General features: G+C 41.2%; 1 protein-coding gene across 2 annotated transcripts in view; it reads left to right on the top strand.

Annotated features, from left to right (window-relative positions):
• Positions 1–18,061, top strand: part of LOC120537699 (single-stranded DNA-binding protein 3-like) — a 127,645-nt gene extending 109,584 nt beyond the window's left edge. The window contains exons 6-18 of one of the 2 annotated variants that reach the window (XM_039766822.1): positions 1,455–1,538; positions 5,530–5,589; positions 5,700–5,766; positions 5,858–5,928; positions 6,303–6,370; positions 6,515–6,560; positions 6,830–6,865; positions 6,969–7,023; positions 7,541–7,611; positions 7,776–7,854; positions 8,780–8,808; positions 11,123–11,224; positions 13,264–18,061. In XM_039766822.1, coding sequence (XP_039622756.1) covers positions 1,455–1,538; positions 5,530–5,589; positions 5,700–5,766; positions 5,858–5,928; positions 6,303–6,370; positions 6,515–6,560; positions 6,830–6,865; positions 6,969–7,023; positions 7,541–7,611; positions 7,776–7,854; positions 8,780–8,808; positions 11,123–11,224; positions 13,264–13,293 — 798 coding nt within the window. In that variant the 3' untranslated portion in view covers positions 13,294–18,061. The remainder of the gene's footprint in view (positions 1–1,454; positions 1,539–5,529; positions 5,590–5,699; positions 5,767–5,857; positions 5,929–6,302; positions 6,371–6,514; positions 6,561–6,829; positions 6,866–6,968; positions 7,024–7,540; positions 7,612–7,775; positions 7,855–8,779; positions 8,809–11,122; positions 11,225–13,263) is intronic. The other variant, XM_039766823.1, reaches the window with a different exon arrangement.
• The last annotated feature ends 2,455 nt before the right edge of the window (positions 18,062–20,516 follow it).

Below are 20,516 nucleotides of genomic sequence, written 5' to 3'. Positions count from 1 at the left end.
CTTCTTTTAGGACACCAAGGAGGATGCGATAGATGCAAGGCGGTGTGCCTGTTCCATTATTTATGTGCATACTGTGTGCACGTGTGTTTTTTAGCTTGTAACCAGTAATTGACATAATCATCCAGTAGTGCTGAACAAAGCTGCCCATCTAACCCCTGGTGCCCACTATGCGGGACAACTTGTGTGTGGGAAGGCTTTCAGGCAAAGTGGCTTTTGCATGTCAGCGCTCCAACAACAGTCATGCACTGCCCCCTTGTGGCGAGTGGTTGGCCCAGCTGGGTTCTCGGCTGGCAGCAGCCAACTTCTTCGTTGCTGTGCTCGACATGGGCTTGTTGACATGAAGCACCGCTGTGCCAAGCAGTTATCTCCTTTGCTGGATAGAAAATGATTTTATTAATTGCCTCGTTTTCCGGCACTCGGTGCCTGATTGGTGGGGTCGTTCTCCCAAAGGGAGTCTCTACCCAAATAAGAGCTTTTACGAGCCATATGGCGCATCCTGTCCAGATAGCGCGGCAGCAGGGGGAAAGCTGAGGTGGTGCTGGGTGCTTTTATTAAAATTTGGAGATGGCATTGCAGTGGGTTTTGGGAGCTGGAGGGAGGCGGTGAGAGTGCACCCATCTGTTAGCTTTGGTGCATGCAGGCTCATAAACGAGATGCACAAAGAAAGACTTTCAAGTGAGCAGGGGAGTCAATTTGGCATGCGATGGTGCCCATGTCCTCTAACTCTTGGGTTTGCTGAACACTTTGTCAACCCGCTTTCTGGGGGGACTTCAGTGGATGTACAGATGGTGCTGCTCCTCTGTAAGATGGACATTCAAGTACAGAATACCAACCCATGGAAGTTGTCTTTTATTAAAAAAAAAAAAAAAAAAAAAAAGTTGTTGTGTCCTCTAGGCGATAGTGCAGTGTCTTCGGTTCGGAAATCTTGCCTACTATTAAAAAAAAAAAAGAAACTTTTGGGTAGAAGAGAAGGTGGTTGGGGCAGCTGGTATCCCAATTCACTGTGATCTTTACAGATATCTTAAACAAGGGTTTCAGAGGGCCCTGCCACATCTCTATAACTTCTGTCAGCTTGACAACTGAAATAATTTTGAGAGGATGGTTTGGCATCTTCTATTAGTGGTAAATGGTAAATACAGAACCTTAGCTGACTGGAACTGCCAAATGCACTCCAAATTCATTGCTTTCGAATTCAGTTCTGGCCACCTAACTGTAGTTGGGTGAGGAGCTGATTGGGTATGGCGGGCTCCCAGTAAAGCAGACCCCATGAAGCTGCCTGCGGTGACTGCTCAGCCTGAATATTGGGTGTCATTTGGGGAGGCAGGGAGGACAAGGGATGGGCCTTTTTAATTTGCTTTGTTCCTTCTGTAATGGGCTTGATTTTTTTTTTTTTATTTATTTTTGCTGTATATTTATATATGACTATATATATAAATATCTCTTCTTTCTTAAAGGGACCGCCTGGCTCACAGCCGTCACCGCACGCACAGCCTCCCCCTCACAATCCAAGCAACCCAATGATGGGACCTCACAGCCAGGTAAGATCAGATAGTGGGACAGGCACACCACTATGGTCATCCACGCCCTTTAGACTTCCTCCTTGCCCAACACTGTGCACATGCTTGAATACGTGTTTAACATGATATATGCCAAGCGGGCAGTAAAGGGTATCTGAAGGGGTGGGTGCGGGCATCTCTTAAAGCTGCTTTCTGCCCTGGCAGCTCATTCTCTGGCCTTATGGCATACAGCCAGGATCCTGTGTGTATGTATGTGTGTGTTTTTGTGCACCAGAGTGTGTGTGTCGGGCTCTGGCCTAGTCCAGCCTGGCCCCTGGACCATTTCCAGATGTTTTACATCGAAGGTGGTGAGAGCATGGAGGCCATACATAGGGGCATCCCAAAGAACAGAGCGGCAAGCGTCCCACAAAATTAACAATCAATGTGAAATAAATAATGTAGCATAAATCCATTTTAATGATGCACACATCATGACCGGGTTATAAGGAGCAAATTTCTGTGGCATAGGAGTTCATTTTATTTTGTTTCTTGCACCTTATGCTGTACATTTTAAACTCTGCTGATTTTTTTTTTTTTCTTTTTTATTTATACAAATATATTCGAGTGTGGTTATTGGCTCCTGGCCACATTTAAGTGTATCATGGAGGAGGGGAGGCGGGTGGGGACCGGATACTGTATGTAGTGGGTGGCGATGGGGCTGGGCGCCACAACCGCCTTGTATTTACTTAGAGAAACTGCAGAGCATCAAATGAAACCACCAAGTCGGATTGTTGTGAACTTTTTTTTTTTTTTTTTTTTAGCCCAGACAGACCTTGATGCGCAGTAAATAATTAATTTGTTTTTAGGCCAGTTTGCAGAAGCAGAGGTGCATCTCATTGGCTTTGAGTGCCTCCCTTATTCCCGCAGCTCAGCAGGCGGTCAATATCAAATTAATATTGCATTGCTACCCGCTCCGGAGAGTACAGGGAGAAACTCGGAATAAAACTTTGCTTGTACACACAACAGCGTGAAATTCTGCTGGGATCCGCCCTGCATTCTTTGTCTCAGTTCTTTATGATCTTATTTTTGAGGGTTAGGATAAAACCCTGGTCATTTGTTCATAAATGTGAAGCATTGATTGGCTAAAGAACAGCTCCTTTTCCATTTACATTGCGAGTGCCTGCATTCCTCATCAGGTTCAATGTGAGTAGGGGTCAGTGGTCATTTCTCTTCATGGCAATTTGGATCTGGAATAGAAAATAAAATTTCTTAATGCCTGCGAACAGAGGTGTAAGGCCTAGGTAGATTTTTATGTTTTTGGCTGAAGGCAACTTGTTAGAATAAGCATTTTGTTCTTTTTGTCATATTTTAACTAAAAAATATCAAAAACATATGTTTGTTTGTATATGTGTGTGGGTGTGTGTATATAAAATCAGTTTGGTAAGATAATACTATTTAGGCATGTTCACTCTCCCCCTCGTTACCTATAGTTGAATAGTTAAGTATTAACTTTATTAGAGGTGCAAACCTGGAATCATATTACCGGACTTATGCTCTGTAGACTTTCTGATTACATTGATGGTGGAGTTTAACTCGATACTCATGTCACATTGGGATCTTGGAGTTTGATTAACACTTTAACATAATCCTATAGTTCTGGAGGCACACTCCCAATGAATTCTGAATTCCGTTTACAGTCTCGCCTCCATGATGGTAGCATTTGTAAAATCGCAATCACTGTGTTTAATTCACTTGACTTCCTCTGTTTGGAGGGCGCTTGTGATGTGATGATTTCAAAATTTAACTCAATGGCTATTACTGTTAAATGCTGCATCCTGGTCTGAGAATTTGATTTGCCAACTCTTTTATTTTTCCGGCGGTGCACACATCCACTTGATCCCCATGCTTGTTTCACTGTCCTCTTTACTGGGGACACATACATTGTAATATCCATGAAAGACGCTGATGATTTTGGAGATTTACTGTGCTTGTTAGACATTTCCTCGTTATGTGCCTGATAATCTTTGAAGTTGATTGAGAAGTCTTTGTCTTTTTTGGAATCACATTTATTACTAAAATCTCCAAGACCTCCCTCATTTGCCTTACACTGGAGACACACACACCTTCATGATACCAGAAGTCAGGATATTATTTTTTTTCCACAGTACAAAGACTTGCAAACTCATAACGTCTTTGTTAGATTCACTTGCCTTTCTCTGTACTTCTTTGGTAACGTGTGTCTTGAAGACTAGACTTACTATCTACATTGTGATTCATTAGTGTGTTCTAGTAGCACCCACATCAACATGTCTCCACTCCTTCCTCCCTTTGTGTTGGAGCAACATCTTCATTGTATTAGAGCTCAGGCTTCTCAACCCACACCGAACCACCCCCCTCATACTTGTTTTTCATTCTACTAGGGAGACCTATCTATTGTCTTATCGTATGCTACACTGCCCTTACAGGTTTGATTCATTAGCCTTTATTGCACTAAAGGGTATTAACAAAATTAATTTCCAAATCTGATGCCTTGTCATTTTTTCCGAGAGATTTTGTTTAACTCGGAACATCATGATCATAGAATTGTCTTAACAATGAAGATAACAGTGGAGTTTTAGTACCTATATGCCTGGTGCCTGGTACCTTATTTTCTTTGGAGCATTCATTTTTCACTCGTAAAAATAAATATTTCAAAGATTGACTTGTTAACCTTTTGCACTTTATTAATCTTTACTATTTCTGTTAGGGCATGCTGATGGCATTCTGTTTCCAGAGTTTACTCCACTCGTCTTTCTTCACTCACTATCATGATCTTAGAGTTTGATTTACTTGCCTTGTATTTAGAAATGCCCCAAAGACAGCTTAATATTTTGTTATGACTTTACAGAGTTAATGTTAGAGACATAGAGAACCTAATGTCAAAGTTTATCTTGCTTATCTTATCTCTTTACAAGGAATATTTGTAACTCAAAGTTTAAGTAACTAGCCCTTCTAATGAATGATGGAGCACACAAATGCTGTAATCCTTCACCAGTGTGTTGGTTTATTGGTTGCACGCACAATATCAACTAAGACTTAAAATGAAAGCTTTTTCTCTATGAAAGGCATATACATGGCACCTAAATCTCCAAGTTTGACTGTCTGATCTTATACTTTGCTAAATACACACATACGGTTAACTCTGAGCTTGACTCTTTGCGCTTTCTCTCTAACGAAGGAGCTCATGCTCTTGAAAGCTTGTGGTTCTCTTTATATAAGCCATACACATGATAACAATAATTGCAAACTTTAACTGATTATTACTCTACTCTCACTTGTATCATCACATTCTCTGAATTTAATTGACAAGCCTTTTTATTAATACAACGCACTGCTGACATATTGAGTACTGTGTTTAACTCTTTAGCCTTTACTGGTGCTTACTACATACATACATGACTGCATAATTTTCACATCTAAGTCTTTTTCACTGTTTCTGGAATTTCCAGACAGCATTGTGATATCAGATCTCTACTCTTATCGTCTCTCTTCTTGAGTGCATACAACATCTCAGTCTCTAAGGTGGATTTACTGGCCTGGCTCTTCCATTGAGATATCTCATTTACATATGGCAATGTTGAAAGTGTGTTTCATCTCATTATTTTTGAGGTTGACTTAATAAACATGGTCTTGAACTTGGTTTGATTTATTAACCTTTACTATATTGTGATCTGAAATTTCAGCTTGTTAAACTTTGTCAGTAGCAGTAGCTTTAACTTCAGATCTATAGTCTTAGTTTTACATTGATGTCTTTTCTATAACATCGTAGTTAGTCATTTCTGGCCATTGATTGCAATATGCCATATAGTGCTTTTCCATAGTGGGCTCTTCCTATTCCACCATTTTATATAAGGGTTCTGAGGCCAGAATTATTTTTTTGTTTAGTGTAGGTGTGAAGAATATATTCAGGCTGAAATTTGGGATGCCTCTGCCTCAGATGCGCCTGTCATTGTATCAACTGCCAATCTGAGCAAAGCTTTGTTTTCTTTTGCAGCCTTTCATGTCTCCGAGATACCCAGGTGGACCTCGTCCTTCCCTTAGAATGCCAAATCAGGTGAGCAGATGTAATTTACCAGAGGATGTTGGCTCTTTTGGATTTTTTATGTTTGTTTTAATCAGTACACACTAATTGCATCTTTCTAAATTGTTAATTCTCCTTCATAGCCCCCAGTTGGTGTCCCGGGGTCACAGCCATTACTGCCCAACAGTTTAGACCCAACAAGACCGCAGGGTAAGGAGGAGATTAGAAGTTTGTGTGGTGTGGTTGGGGCGGCATCTTATTGGGCTTCTCTTCTTATTGTTTGCTATTGCTCCCCCTATAGGACATCCAAACATGGGTGGCCCAATGCAACGGATGAATCCCCCTCGGGGAATGGCAGGGATGGGTCCGCAGGTACGTGTTTCCTTTGACACTTTGGTCTCTGTCTCATCCTGGTTTCGCTTTTCTCCCTCACACTTTTTTCCACTCTGGACTGTCATCACCAAAATCTTCCCTGTTTTACTTTCCCTTGCTCTTCTCTTTATTTTTTTTTTTTCCTCGGCACTGCCGCTTGGCACCCTCCAAGTGAACATCTGTTGCTACATCTGCTCAACAAATGTTGTCATCTGCTGAACAAAACTCTCCTCGAGAGCAGTAGTCCCTGCCAGGCGGGAGCAGGGCACTGAGTACTGCTGAGTGCCATACAAACAGATCCTCATGGAGGCAGAATCATACCTCCCAGATTGTCGGTTTCCTATTCTGATCTTTTTTTGGGTTCTTCTTTATAGAACTATGGTGGGGGGATGAGACCACCTCCAAACTCCTTAGGAGGGCCAGGAATGCCAGGAATGAACATGTAAGTTTTGCTTTCACTTTTCCACTCTGCAATTATGTCAATCTTAGGGTGGTATGGCACCTAAAGGATTGTCATGGTTTCTACTCACTACCTGTTACTTATGAATTTGTTGTTTATTTATATATTTTTCTCTCCTTGTTCCAGGGGTCCTGGAGGACGAGGTCCTTGGCCAAACCCTAACGCTAATTCAGTAAGTTCATATGGAAGTGGGTTGTTGTGTCTGATTAACTAGTTCTTGTTTGTTCACGTGGCAGGCCATCAGCCTGGTATAGCTGTGTTTATCCAGACTGTTTCCATTAGTTGCTTCTGCTATGTTGCCAAACGTATCATTTCAAAATTGGTGTTCAGCTGATCAACTTAAATGTCATTCGAATATGTGTCGTGACATCGTCATTGGGGAACATTCTGTATTGTGTTTCCATTATTTTCCTTTTAACTGTCTGTTTCTTCCATTTGCAGATAGCTTACTCCTCATCCTCTCCTGGAAATTATGTGGTAAGTTCTTTGCACTGTGCTGTCACTGGTTGCTTTGTGAACATATGTGGTATTTTGCACTGTGCCTGGACTGACTAGTTCTTATCATCTGTCTTCTTTGAAGGGTCCACCAGGAGGAGGTGGTCCGCCAGGAACGCCCATTATGCCAAGTCCAGGAGGTGAGCGCCATTAGTTATCCATAGGAATGTTCCTGCTGTCTGCTGCTGTTCAACTTGCAGGCAAGCACACCCTGATCACCATCAACAAAATATCTTAAAGAAGTCGCAGTAGGCTTCTGAAATTTTTGTGTTTGTTCCCTCTGGAGTAGAAACAATAACTTTGATGACAGATTAGAAGTCTTTGCTCGGTTTTTGTCCTTGGCCAACATTAGCAACAGAGTACAAAGCAGAAGGGACACTACCTCCCATCTTCACGTCCCACTCTGACTCCCTAAATGAGAGTGGCTCTCTGCGTTTTTTTTTTTTTTTTTTTATTATTTCCATCATTTCCTCCCGTGGCTTGCCCTGCTATTTCCTCCCTTTGTTTATGGCACTGGGTGGATGGTGTGATAGATCTACTGATGAGTGGCTTTTGTGTGCATTGTCCTTAGGATACCTGGCTGTCGCTGGATTCCTTTACAGCAAAGTCACATTTGAACAAAGTGTTTCATTATTGTTGTATTCTTTCCTCTCCCAGATTCCACTAACTCAAGTGAGAACATATACACAATGATGAACCCTATAGGCCCTGGAGGCAACAGACCCAATGTAAGTAGACTATCTTTGGAATTCCAATTGTTGTTAATTCTTTCAAGCCGGTGTCACCCATGTGGATCTTGCATGAAGCTATCGGGTGATGAATGGCCTACTTGCTCTCTTCTTGGGTGTTGTAAGTTCCTTAAACTGACCTGTAATTTCCCTTTTCTCTGCAGTTCCCAATAGGACCTGGTCCTGATGGCCCTATGGGGGGAATAGGAGCAATGGAGCCTCACCATATGAATGGTTCTTTAGGTATGTAGTTCTTTTTCTCTGTTTAGGTCTTTGCTAGTCAAATGCAGGAAACAAAGGTAAGTAAAGGACTTCTGGCGTGGAATCAGTCCCACATTTGATGCTTGAATGACTTGGCATATAGCAGACAACTCGCCAGCTCACTTTGCAAAAGATTGCAAAAGACACTTTGCTCCTGGGCCTACCTTTCCACATCTTTTGTACTGTTGAATTTGTTCTTCATTGGCATGGTGGGCAGTAGTGCCAAGTAAGCAATGAAAGGACCTGAGTAAATATGGAAAAGGAACATCGCTTCTGACCATTTCTTTCCCTTGCATTTCTGCAGCTTCACCCTTAAACGTCAACCACCTGATACCCTGACCCAAGCTGAAGTCCATAGTATCCCCAGTGGCCTCCATATAAGCTCCACCATTTGTGAGAGTCCATTCTTTGAAAAATAACTTTTTTTTAAGGGCTCCCAAGTCTAAATTCTCATTTTTACAAACTCTTACTAACACCAGCTTCCCGACTCCCAAAAATGTCACCATCAAACTCTTTTCTCTTGCTAGTTTGGAAATTGTCATAATTTTGTACATTCACAATACATCTGAACTCCATAAGTCTAAATTTCCTCCTCTTTGCTGCAGTCTTCACCCTGCTAATTTAAGTCACTGCGGCTCTGGCTGAACTTCTGTTTTCCTTTTGCCAAATGACCTTTAGTGACCTGGGAGACTTATTTTTAGGCTTTGAAATTCAATATACTGTACTTCAAACTGTGAGTCCAGTCAGACTTGAACAGCCGGGATGAACATGGCCGAGTAGCACATGACAAAACCTAGCTATAGAACAGTAGGATGCTAGTGCCCTCTAGTGTTTGTCTGCGTTTTCATTCCTAATTTGGTACATTTCACTGTTTGTCTAAGATTTTTTTCTTTTTCTTTGCTTTTAGGCTCTGGGGATATGGACGGGCTGCCAAAGGTAAACAAATATAAAAATATATTTTATAGTTTTGTAAATATGGGAGGTTTTATCCACACCCAGGTATAACAAGTGCAAAGGATTGTTTCTATATTTCTAGAGTTCATGTCAAGTTGCTTACTTAAACTGACACAGTGGGATGATTAATTTGGTGTCCTTTATAGTCCTTCAGTTTAGTTACCAGACCGTACTGCCTGTCCCCAAAAAAAAGAAAATTAATATAAAATATAATGGTTGGGCAGTAGAAAAACCTGGGTTCAAAAGAAATGTTAGGACACCAACCGGGTTGTCTCATTTAATTCTATTTACAAAAAGCAACCTTTTTAGGCTGGGCATGGATTTGTTTAGGAAATACTGTTGGAGGATTTTTGGTTTGTCTATTATCATTGTGTTTGTATCAATAAACAAGTTATTTGTATAGTTGTTTTCACTTTCACTTTAATCAGGTTAATTTCTCCTTACTTTGGGATTGAAGTGAAAAAGACAAAGATACAGCATCAGAGCTTTAACATATTCCACTTAAATTATGAACACAAGCCATATACATGTTACGTTTATCAGGAGTTTTTCAATCTTATGACATTTTTATTGCCTCTTATAATCCACGTGATATTTGTATATTTAAAGAAGAAAACGTTTATCTGTCTTTATGTGTGAGTGTATACATATAGTTGAGACCAAGTGTTTCCATATACCTAGGCTAAAGTTTCCCAGCTCAATACGTGTCTTATTAGTATTCATTCCTAGTGTTGTCAATTAAGGTATTTTTGTTTATTTCTATAAGTGGTCATGTCAAAATTAGAGCTAAGCAAAAGATTGATTTCAGTTATTATTTACTATATCAGATTTTCAGTGGGTCACAAATTAACATATGCTTTATTAGTATTTGGTGGCATTGCCTTTTAATTGCTTAACTTGAAGCAAATGCTTAGAGTTGCCTTCCACAAGCTTCTCATGATATGTGGCTGGACATTTTTCCCATTCCTCCTCACAGAACTGTTGTAAGTCAGTTGGGTTTGTGGGCCTCCTGCTTGGAAACATTTTTTCAGTTCAACCCACAACATTGGAGGTTTGCTTAGCATCATTATTCCACTGGAAGACAAATGTGTTCAAGCTTTAACTTTCAGCTTGATGTCTTGAGGTGTTGCTTCAGAATTTCTAGATAATCCTCTTCTCTCATGATGATATTTATTTTCTGAAGTACCACTGTCTCTTTACCAGCAAAACATCCTCACCATATAATGCTGCCACCACTCATACTTCACAGGTAGGATGCTGTTCTTTGGCTTAAATGCCTCACCCTTCTGCCATATATTATGGCCAAAGGTGGTTCTTCCTTGCTTGAGAGCTGTTCAGGCCATGATGAAGACACTCTCATAATGTAGGATTTAGATACTTTGCTCCCTGCCTCCATATCCTTTACCAGTTCCTTTGTTGTTATCGTAGGGTTCAGTTGAACCTTTCACAACAAAGTTCATTCCTCCCTGTGTCTCCTTCCTGATTGATGCAGTGTCTGTGTGGTCCCTAGATATTTGTATTTGAGTACAGCTCTTTGTACAGAAGGTTGTGGTACTTGATGTTTGGAAATTGCTCCTGTGGAGGAACCAGACTTGTGGAGGTCCACAGGTGTTTTGGTCCCCCTCTGTGAGGTCTTAGCTGTGTTGCTTAGATTTTCCCATGGTATCAAAGGCAACAAGGCATCGACTGTAAAGGTAGGCCCTTGAGTACAGCTGTAAGTGCTCTCCCAGCTAACCCAATTTAGATAATTTAACAGGCGTAAACTGTCATAAAAGTCATTATGTCAATTTCTGTAATCTTTCAGGTTGTTCAAACAAATCTTCAACTTGGTGTTTATAAACATTTGACCTACTGAAAATCAAATATATTAAATGAAGGCTGAAATAAATCTGTCTATTGGCTTATTTGACTTTACAACACGCAAATAAAGTAGATGTCATAGTTGACTTAACACAGGAAATGTATGGCAACATGCAACACGTGGAGTTGTGAACGTCTTTAGCCAAGTTTCATGGAATATTTTGGCCTCAACTGTACAGTATGTATTTACATACAATATGTTATATATAAATGTGCATGTACAGTACATGTGTTTAAGTGTATGTAGCATCATAATGTAGAAATATTTTTTTTTTACATTTTTATTAGAGAATTCCTTATAAATTGCATTGAAATAGATTTTGCTCAGAACAAGTTGCAACATAATGCATAATGTTAACTGCTACATGCGATAAAATACCTGATTATTTAACTTCAGTAATAATAAATCCCTTCCATGTCCTTTTTTAACCTACAGAATTCTCCAAATAACATGACAGGGATGAATAACCCTCCTGGCACTCCACGGGATGACGGGGAAATGGGTGGCAACTTCTTAAATCCGTTCCAAAGTGAAAGCGTAAGTCCTCTTTATTACCCTGCTCCACTCTCACAGAAGCTGGTGGTTGAAGTGGCTGCATGGCGCCCTGTTGAATGTTTGGCTTGGGTGGTGACACATGTGGTGATCAGGGATGTTGCTACTGGAATTGCTCATCTCATTATCCTCGTATGCCCGATGGCTAAGGGCATAACTGAATGTTAGATGGTTGATGTAGCGTCTCATCTGGCATGATATCAGTGACATGGTTGGTTCACATGATGTTGTCTGAGATTCCCTTTTTTGTGCCACTGTGCTGTTCATGTTAAGATTTGATGGCTGTTGATTGAATGAGGAGCCATTGATGAACAGGAAATGAAACCTGTGTATGAATATGATGTGTTCTTATTGACCTGTCGGAATAATTTAATATAATTCAATTATTATATCAAATAATAATTTGATAAATGTATTGGAAACTCTGGTTGAAAAATGGCCTGTCATTGTAATGATATCTGTTAGCTAAATGAATGAAGAGCTGCTCAGTGTTAAGCACTTTTTCATAAATTTTTATTTTGTGTGACTGATTCCACGTCTCGCAACCATCTATCCAGTGACCTGAGACGAAGACTGGACTCCTTCGGTACTGCTCGCCTCCATAGAATCCTTGGGTACTGTTGGTTTGACTTTCTGTCAAATGAGCGGTTGCTCATGGAATCCCGAATAAGGCACATTACCTGCGTTGTGAGGGAGCATCCGTTATGGCACTACTGCCATGTGCTGCGATTCTCCAAAGGTGACGTGGCTTACAGGATCCTCCTTGTTGAGGACCCGAGTGGCTGGACCAGGCCAAGGAGATGCCCACATAACACCTGGCTGTGGCAGATAGGTGGTCTTTTCCAGAGGGTTTTGAGTAGAAAACCTCTGGACTTTTTAGCTGCATCCTCTGAATATGTTAGCTTGTGGCATCATTGAGTGATTTTATTAGAAAGACTCAGTAATTTGATGGCCAGTGAGCTTGACACCTAATCCTAGGTGGTTGTCGTTGGTGTAGTTGTTTGAGAAGCAAGATTAAGCCATTATCCGCACAAATGACTAAGACTGAGGTGTTACTCCTAAGCTGTTGTGGAAGAGGTGCTGGTGTGCACAACTGATTTATGCTTGCCGTACAGAGGTCTTGATTAGCTCATAATGGCTGATCATTGTTCAGACTGGTTAATGGTAGACCCACTAACCAATATAAATAAATGTAAAATAAATATTCTAAAATAGCTGTGACATGTTTTGGGAGCTGTCAGTTTGTTGCAGTTTGACTGTTGGTATCGTAGTATGTTTTTAGACCTAGACATTTGCTTCCTTTACCCTGATCATTATTGAATTTTTGTTTAATGCCAAGATTTTTATTTATTATTTTATTGTTCAGATGAGACTTGCTTTTTCTGTTATTTTGTTTTTTAGTTTTTTTGTTTGTTTTTTTTAAATTCTGAGGTGTTCTTTCTGGATTGATTTTTAAACTTATTTGTTGTGCAAGTTTTATCGACTTGATTGTATGCTAAGTTACTTTCTTGAAGTAAAGTTAATGTTTGTTTATGGTGCAGCTCAGCCTATTGGTGACCCCAGTAATGAAGTTTTGCCCTTTGTGAGAGCAGTCACCTTCTTGGAAGGCAGATGCTACGGTGGGAGAAGAAGTCTGGTTGTAGTGATTTCCCCCTCTAAGTGGTTTGCTTCCACCCTCATTGCAAATAGCCTGCCTGAGACATTTACATTGACATTACATTTATTTATTTGGTTTAAGCCAAGGCAGCCTGAAGCACAGACTGGTGAAGAGAGCTGCTCATGGTCACACAGTGTCACTAACAAAAGGCACAGATGAGTAAGAGTACATGGAGATCCCTGTGACTTCTGCTGGCCAGGGGACATGACAGGAGGAGAAATCTGTGATTGGGTTTTCTCAAGACCTTTCTGTTTACTGTGATGGAGTTTGTTTGATTCACAGAATTATGGAGGGTGGTTTAGGAAATATTTATTTAGTGAATCCTGTGCACAGAGTTTCTAATTCTATTTTTCTTTCCCCCCCCCAGTATTCTCCTAGCATGACAATGAGTGTGTGATCCCCTTCCCGTCCAAAAAATACATCGCAACCTTCCCTTGGAGTCCGCGCACCTCGTGCAGATTGAACCCTGCCGGGCACACCGCAACCAGGGAACTCAAGAGAAGGTCAGCCGGCGTGTGCACGACTTTAAACAAGAACTGTAACAAAAATAAATCATTAAATAAAACAAAGACAATGACAGCAAATACACACCACCAATCCAACCTGATTCCGGTCTGGGAGCTCGAAATGAACAGTGGCAGATGCGTGGCACCGGAGCAGCGGTCATCTGGAGGGTTCCTCATGGATTCTAGAGCCCTGAGTTGAGCAATATTTAATTTTGTTTAGTTTTTTTTTTTTTGGTCTCTTTGTTTGTTAAGGGGCACATCGACTTTCAGTGAAGCACACACAAATGCACAAGTACTGTTCTGTTTACATTATCTTCTGACTTTGTATTTTATTTGTTGTGTTTGGATGCTCTTGTCATGTCACTACATTGAGTTTCTACCAAGAAAAGGACAGGAGGCGGCAGGTCGGGGATGGTGGTTGATGGGAGAGTTCAGGGTCGGCGGGTGGGTAGATGGTGGGGGGGCGGGGGCTTTAGGCAGGCTCAGGGTGGGCTGATCTTTTTTGGTTGAGTTTGCCTTTTATAGACTGAATTCTTTGCACAAGATTGTCCGTAAAGACCACCAGACTGAGGAGAAGTCAGACTGATGCAGACTGGAAAATGAAACTGGCCCAACATATTTATGGCAATCGTATTTTTTATGCGTCATAGTATAAAGATGATACCCCAGAAATTTGGTAGGGTGAAAATGTCATGGCAGTACCATCTGGATCGTCTCCGCACTCTCTCTTTCTCATTCTACGTCACCTGAACCTGGCCAGTCTCATTGCTTTAGACATTAATCATTGCCAACTGCAAGGTCATTCATAGGGATGACTGATTCATTTAGCCTTACAGTCTCCTGACCTCTGTGCTGTTTTGGTTGTCGGTGCATCTCTAGTGCAAGTCCAAAGTTTGTCAGGGTGGTGTGACCACCTGATGTTATCTAAGCATAGTGTCCATTGGTCGTTAGCTTGATGTCACCCTATGAACTATTGACCACTGCTCCAGAGGTTCACATTGCCTGTTGTCTAAGACTCACTGAATCTCCAAAGCCTTTGTGCACTCCCCTGAATTGATGATTGGCTTTGGAGCTATGCAGCCTTCAAATGCCAACTTTCCAGTGGTTACAAATTCTTGTCCAATTGAAGGGCTTCTAGATAGCGGTATTTAAACCATTCAGTGTCTGAAGGTATCCTTCACTCGCAGTTTACATTTCATCAGTATAGAATTGTTCATGTATTTTGCATCTACTAGCCACTGTCTGTGGTTTGGAAGCTTCCCAGCTTTTGAAGACTACTTTGTAGTGAAACTGAATCTTTATGGTTGGAGTGTACTAGGTCTGACCTCTTCAGTCCTGTGGTCTGTTGGCTACTGTTTCTGATGTAGTCCAAACGTGAAACTGTACACTCCAGTCCATCAAGTCTGTGACGTGTTGGCCAGTGGTTATGAAGCTTCCCAAAGATGTTATTGTTGTGATGTTTACTTGCTCCTGATCCTGAACCCATTCAGTCTGGCACCAGCACCAGCTGTCTAGGCATTTGAGTAAGCGGACCAGAGGGCCTGCAGTCCTTGAGCCCTGATGTCTACTGGCCTGTAATGCTGAAGCCATTTGAGTCCATGGACTATTTGCTGCTTGTTCGGAATCTGGCCGACTAGTTCTTTCAAAGCCTTTTATTGCTTCCCGCTACTTTCCAGTGGATCCTGAAAGCTGTCAGGCTTCTGAACCTGATGGCTTCTTTTTTCTTTTCTTGTATCCCCATATCTCTCTCACTCCATTGTTAAACTACATATTTTGTTAGCTGGGCCCACTGAATACCAGATACTTTGACTCCAATGTCCTTGTTAAGACAAATATTTGTTTGGTGCCATGCCATCTGACCTGAATAGTTGTGGTGGCTGTAAATAATTTGCTTACACTTCTCTCCCAGGTTAGTCTGACCAGCGTGATGGCCTTTTCTGGACACTCTCTGTTTGCAGAGTTTTAGTTAAACCCACGAAATAAAACAAAAACTGCCTCAGCAAGTTGATCATTTTATGGGAAACTGTTGTCGGTCTGTCCTGCAAATCATCATGTTATCTAAACCTTTCAGTGATAAAATGTTAAGGGGCCCGTAGGATCTGCACACAAATGGAATGACTTGATTCAACCTTTTCTTGGGTATCTCTTGTTGGAAACCACAGTGGGTGGGGTGGGGTGGGGGGGGATTAGGGGATGGGGGTCGAGAGCTATTACCTCTAATTTGGGTGTCTGTCACTTTGGTAGTGGCACAAGTGATAGGTGATGAGTGGAGTCTAGCTGTCCAAGTAAGAGTCTACTCTTAAAAGGGCCGACTGTATCAATGGCTGCCTTCGTCTTCCGCATTGGTACGCGTCGGCTCGGAGGTTTGGGAAAAGCCTTTGCAATGTTAATGGAGTTAATTTCCCTGTCACGCCATTCCCTACTGTTCTGATGTGGCTATTTTTTAAAAGTAAAATAGAATGAGGATGACAAAACCTAATCCATCGCTGACTATGAGCGAACTGGGAACTGTTCCACTGGATCAGCCCAGTTTTGGATTTGTTTTTTATTAACCAGTAGGGTGGCAGCAGGGACAATTTTGCCTTCACAGGCTCTGCATTGGCATGCAGATGGGCAAAGCTGGATCAGCAGGATCACCTCTTACTTGTGCAGCCCAGTGATGTGTAGCTCGAGGTGGGGAAAGGGAAGTGGGAGGGGTGGAGGATACAGACTATGGGTCATTGGAGCTCCCGACCCCCTGCCTCGTTTTATTTGTTTTTAATTTTTTAGATTTTTTTTTTTTTTTTTTTGTAAATACTGTATAATGCATTTTGATATCATTGACATGTTTTAAGATGTCAGTCACAATCAGAAATACAAACACTGTCTCAAAGCGAGGAGGTAAGCAAGCAAGTTGTAATTTAAAGAGACGGTGCGCCTTCTTTGTTACTTTTTTTTTTTTTAAATATATATATAAATATTGTACATTACAGAAAGTTGCCCGCTAGTAAAGAGGCGTTTTGAAATTAGAATGTTGCAGAAAGTCACGCTTTAAAATAACTGAAAAAGAAAAAAAAAAAAATTCTCTGGACGCTTCCTGGTTACTTTCGGCTCCTGAGCAGACAGCCTTGGTTTTTAAGCCAGAATCTCTCTTGATCTCTGATTCCCTTGTTCAGCTCACAGCAGCCTGAGCTTTCACTGACTAAATGTGGATGAAGTTTTCCACTGACTTCAGCAAGATTTTACCAAAAATGAAAAGAACAAAAAACACACATATGCATTTGTTCATAGTGAGCCCCAGAAAGAAAAGGGAGGCAGACAGGATGAGGCCTTTTTGGAAGAAATTAAGATTAAGGGGCGGGGTTTATGCCTAACTATCATTAAGTGGGGGGAGGTTCTCAAAATAACCACACCCCCTTTATCCCTTCAGACTTTACAGGTGAAAGAGTGAGGTACAAAGCCCCTTCCCTTACTAAGTGAAGGGAGGTCCCATAGCTGTTGACCAGGGTCCTAGCCCCAGCAGTTAGTGGCTTGACATTAAAGCTCAGGACTGATTAGGGTTTTGTGTCTGTCCCTTATGTGGATGAGGCTTCCATAAGCCTCCCTGTTCCTTTTTTTTTTTTTTTAATTAATATTTGAACTTTCCCTCTCTGTAGGTTTAATATTTTAGGGTTACCCCATAACTTGTCAAGAGTTAAATCCTGAGGCACAAAACCTTAAGTGGTGGGAGATTCTCAATATCTTAATACCCCATTCCCCCCACCTTTTCATTTTCGATTCAAATTTTGCTCCAGGACTCCATTTGGGTGATCTGCTAAAATTCAGATTTTAGAGGCTTAAGTGCCTCGTTCTTCTAGGGTTTGTCTGCCGTCCCACCCTCTGCATCCTGAATCTTCCCAGTTATGTGTGCTGCACAGGTTTACTGAAGCTAGGGGGAGTTTGACTTGTGGTTCACAAATGCCAAGCTCTGGCTTTCCAGTGACTAATGAAGAAATAACTAAAATGGCTGCTACTAAGGGAGCGGGGTCTGCATACTGGCTTATTAAAAAGGATAAAAAAAAATCCACAATTTTTATTTTATTTTATTTTTTTTAAACTGTGGATTGAAAATATGAAAGTAAGGCTGCTGCCATCTTTAAAAGTAGCAAGGGACCATTCCAGTGACTCTCGTTAATATGAAGGATTTTTATCTATTTAAAGAAAAAGAATAATACAAAACAGAAAAACATAAAGGACCTCAATTTTCTGAAAATAAAATTCTTTGTCTGTGTGTTCTGCTATTTTCTCCTGAAATGGCTCTGTACAGTTTGATGCTATTAAGCCTTTTGCCAATCCCACCACACCTCCCCAGCCCCCGCCCCCCTCCACCCCCCAAGTCCTTCCGTCGACCGATTACCAGTGTCAGCCATTTGCGTATTTCTAGTGTGATGTAAAATACTGTAACATTAGAGATCAATTTTTGAGGAAACAATCTGTGTTCTGTTCACCGTCCTTTTCAGATGATTCCACAGTATTGGATATGAAGCAGGTCTGTCTCCTGGGTTAGCTTTGTACTTCATTGTAGACTTAGCGAATTCTGTCTTAGGGGTTTAGTCGTCCAGTGTAGTATAAATATTCTGTCATTTGTAGCGCTCTTTATATTGTAAAGTTTCTTTAGACTGAAGAAGAAAAAAAAAAAAAGTTGCTTATCAGAAAAGAAAACCTTGCATCAATAATAAATGTAATTTGATTTTTTTTTCTATTGTTTTGGTTCATGTTTTCCTTGTTGTCATTTTTACTGTCCGCTTGCTTCCCCTCTTGCGGTTGTTACCCCTTTATGTTCCAGGTCCCTTTCTCTTTCTTTGCCTCCTGCTCACCACAGTATCTGAACGGGACCCCTGCTTCATCAGTCCTGCCCTGCTCACTGGCTGCTTATGTGAAGACTTTACCCAGAGTCATGGCGTAAAGGGGGCACCAATTGGGCACTCGATATTTATGGTGGCAGCACACTGGACAGCACCTGGCTCAACGTTCACCATTTAAAACTGTTACAGCAATAATGGATCCCACAATCTGACTTCATCCACTTTTTAAAATCTTGGAAGGTATCGTCCAATACTAAAGGCATCAAGTTGGGAAGAGTGCCACACAGCCTTTGAATTCTGAGTGCAAATCCTGACCCAGTAACTGTGATGTTTGTATGCTCTTCATATCTGCATGGGGGTTTCCTTCTGTATCTCAGGAAGGTGTGTGTGAGAAACATAAGAAACCTCACAAACAAGAGGAAACCATTCAATCCATCAGGCTCATTTGTTTTGCTGAGAGTTAACTTGTCCCCTTGTCGTCTTCAGACACTTTTTAAAGGCTGTCAGTGTTCCTTCAGTTAAATGCTTTGTGTAAAGAAGTGGCGTCAGTCCTAAGTGCTCTTCCCTGTAATTTCCACTGGGAAATGTTGAGAATTTTGAGGACCTGGATTCGTTCCCTCTGTGGTCTCCTCTGCTTGAGATTCAACAGGTCTAATTCTCAGTAAGACATGTCCTTGAGTTCTGGGAAGCTTTTGAATGCCCTCCTCTGCACAGCTTCAAGTGCTGCTATGTCTTTCTTGTACTGTGGTGACTAAGGGCCTCATGTATAAACCGTGCATACACACACAAATTTTGCGTACTCCCGTTTCCACGCTCACTTTGAGATGTATGAAAACTAAACTATGTGTAACGCACATTTTCACAGCAGGGTCCCTCCTTGCGTACGCACTTTTCTGCTCGGTTTTGCAAACTGGTGGCGCCCAGCATCAGAGCAGTGCATGTATGATACGGGTTTTATCAAATGTACCTAAATTGATGGCATATCGTTTACAAATTTAATCCGCTTGATTGTAATCATTCTGTAACAATGTAATAGTGTTGTTAGAAGACATTGCAAATGGGAGAATTAGAAGAGAGTGCATATTTACAGATGATGATGACTGGCTTCTAAGTAGATATCGATTTCGGAGAGCTGTCCTCTTAGAGCTGTGTGCTGAGCTGGTGCCAGCTTTACAAAGGCAGACTTTGTGAAGTTGTGCTCTACCTGCTCCTTTGCAAGTTCTGTCCACGCTCAGATTTTTAGCCACAAGAGCTTTTCAGAGTGAACTTGCTGACCAATCAGGTGTTTCTCAGACTTTAATGAGTCGCGCCATGCCAGCTGTATTTAATGGGGGTATCTGCTTGTCATCCAGATAGATAAGATTTTCTTACACTGTGGTTGAATTGTCTTTTCTGACTCCTCAGAGTCTGCAGGTCATCTGTAAATTATAAAGACAACTTTGAATGAGGCTGCTTGTGGGTGTGTGCCCAGCTGGTGTCCCCACCAGACTTGGTGCTTACCTTGCACTTGAGGCACCTCCATACACTCTCAGGTGCTTTTTTCAACTAGTGCGGCAAAAGGCAAGCAGTGATTTTAAGGATACAGTAATCCCTCCTCGATCGCGGGGGTTGCGTTTCAGACCCCCCCCCGCAATAGGTGAAAATCCGCGAAGTAGAAACCATATGTTTGTATGGTTATTTTTATATATTTTAAGCCCTTATAAACTCTCCTGCTCTGTTTATAAATATTCCCCGCAGAGTTATACAGCATAAACCCTTTGTATTCTCTTAGATAGATAGATATTTTATTAATCCCAGGTAAGATTCATTGAAATTATGTATGTAAACACACTGTTTATATGCAGTAAAACCTAAATATTATTTTAAAGATATCGAGTGTCTCCGAAATCACGTTACAGCCATTACGATAGACAGGCCACCAGCAATAAATACGTACAATGCAAGAAAAAATGTATATAGTAAATGTGTGTACAGTGACACTAAACGTACGTATATGTACATAAGTAGAAAATTAATTATGGTTACTCACCAACAATGACACGATGACTCGTCCGATAACAATGAGTTTAATTTTACTGCACAACAAAGTAGAGCGTTACAGCTCTTCTAAAGGAGCCACTTCAGGCGACTGTGAAGCACCGCCGTTGTTCTTCTTCAATCCAAATCCCTAAAGCAGATTCCATCCAGACTACCGCCTTATTACATCCATTTACAACTCGTTTTGCACCCTGGTTAAAGGACACTGCGGCCGTAGATCTTATATTCCTTTCCTACTTTTTAAATAAAAAGAA

The sequence above is a fragment of the Polypterus senegalus genome, chromosome 10, assembly GCF_016835505.1.
Source record: "Polypterus senegalus isolate Bchr_013 chromosome 10, ASM1683550v1, whole genome shotgun sequence".
NCBI classification, from domain to species: domain Eukaryota; kingdom Metazoa; phylum Chordata; class Cladistia; order Polypteriformes; family Polypteridae; genus Polypterus; species Polypterus senegalus.
The sequence above is the reverse complement of the archived record's forward strand: the minus strand, read 5'-3'. Positions and strand labels throughout refer to the sequence as shown.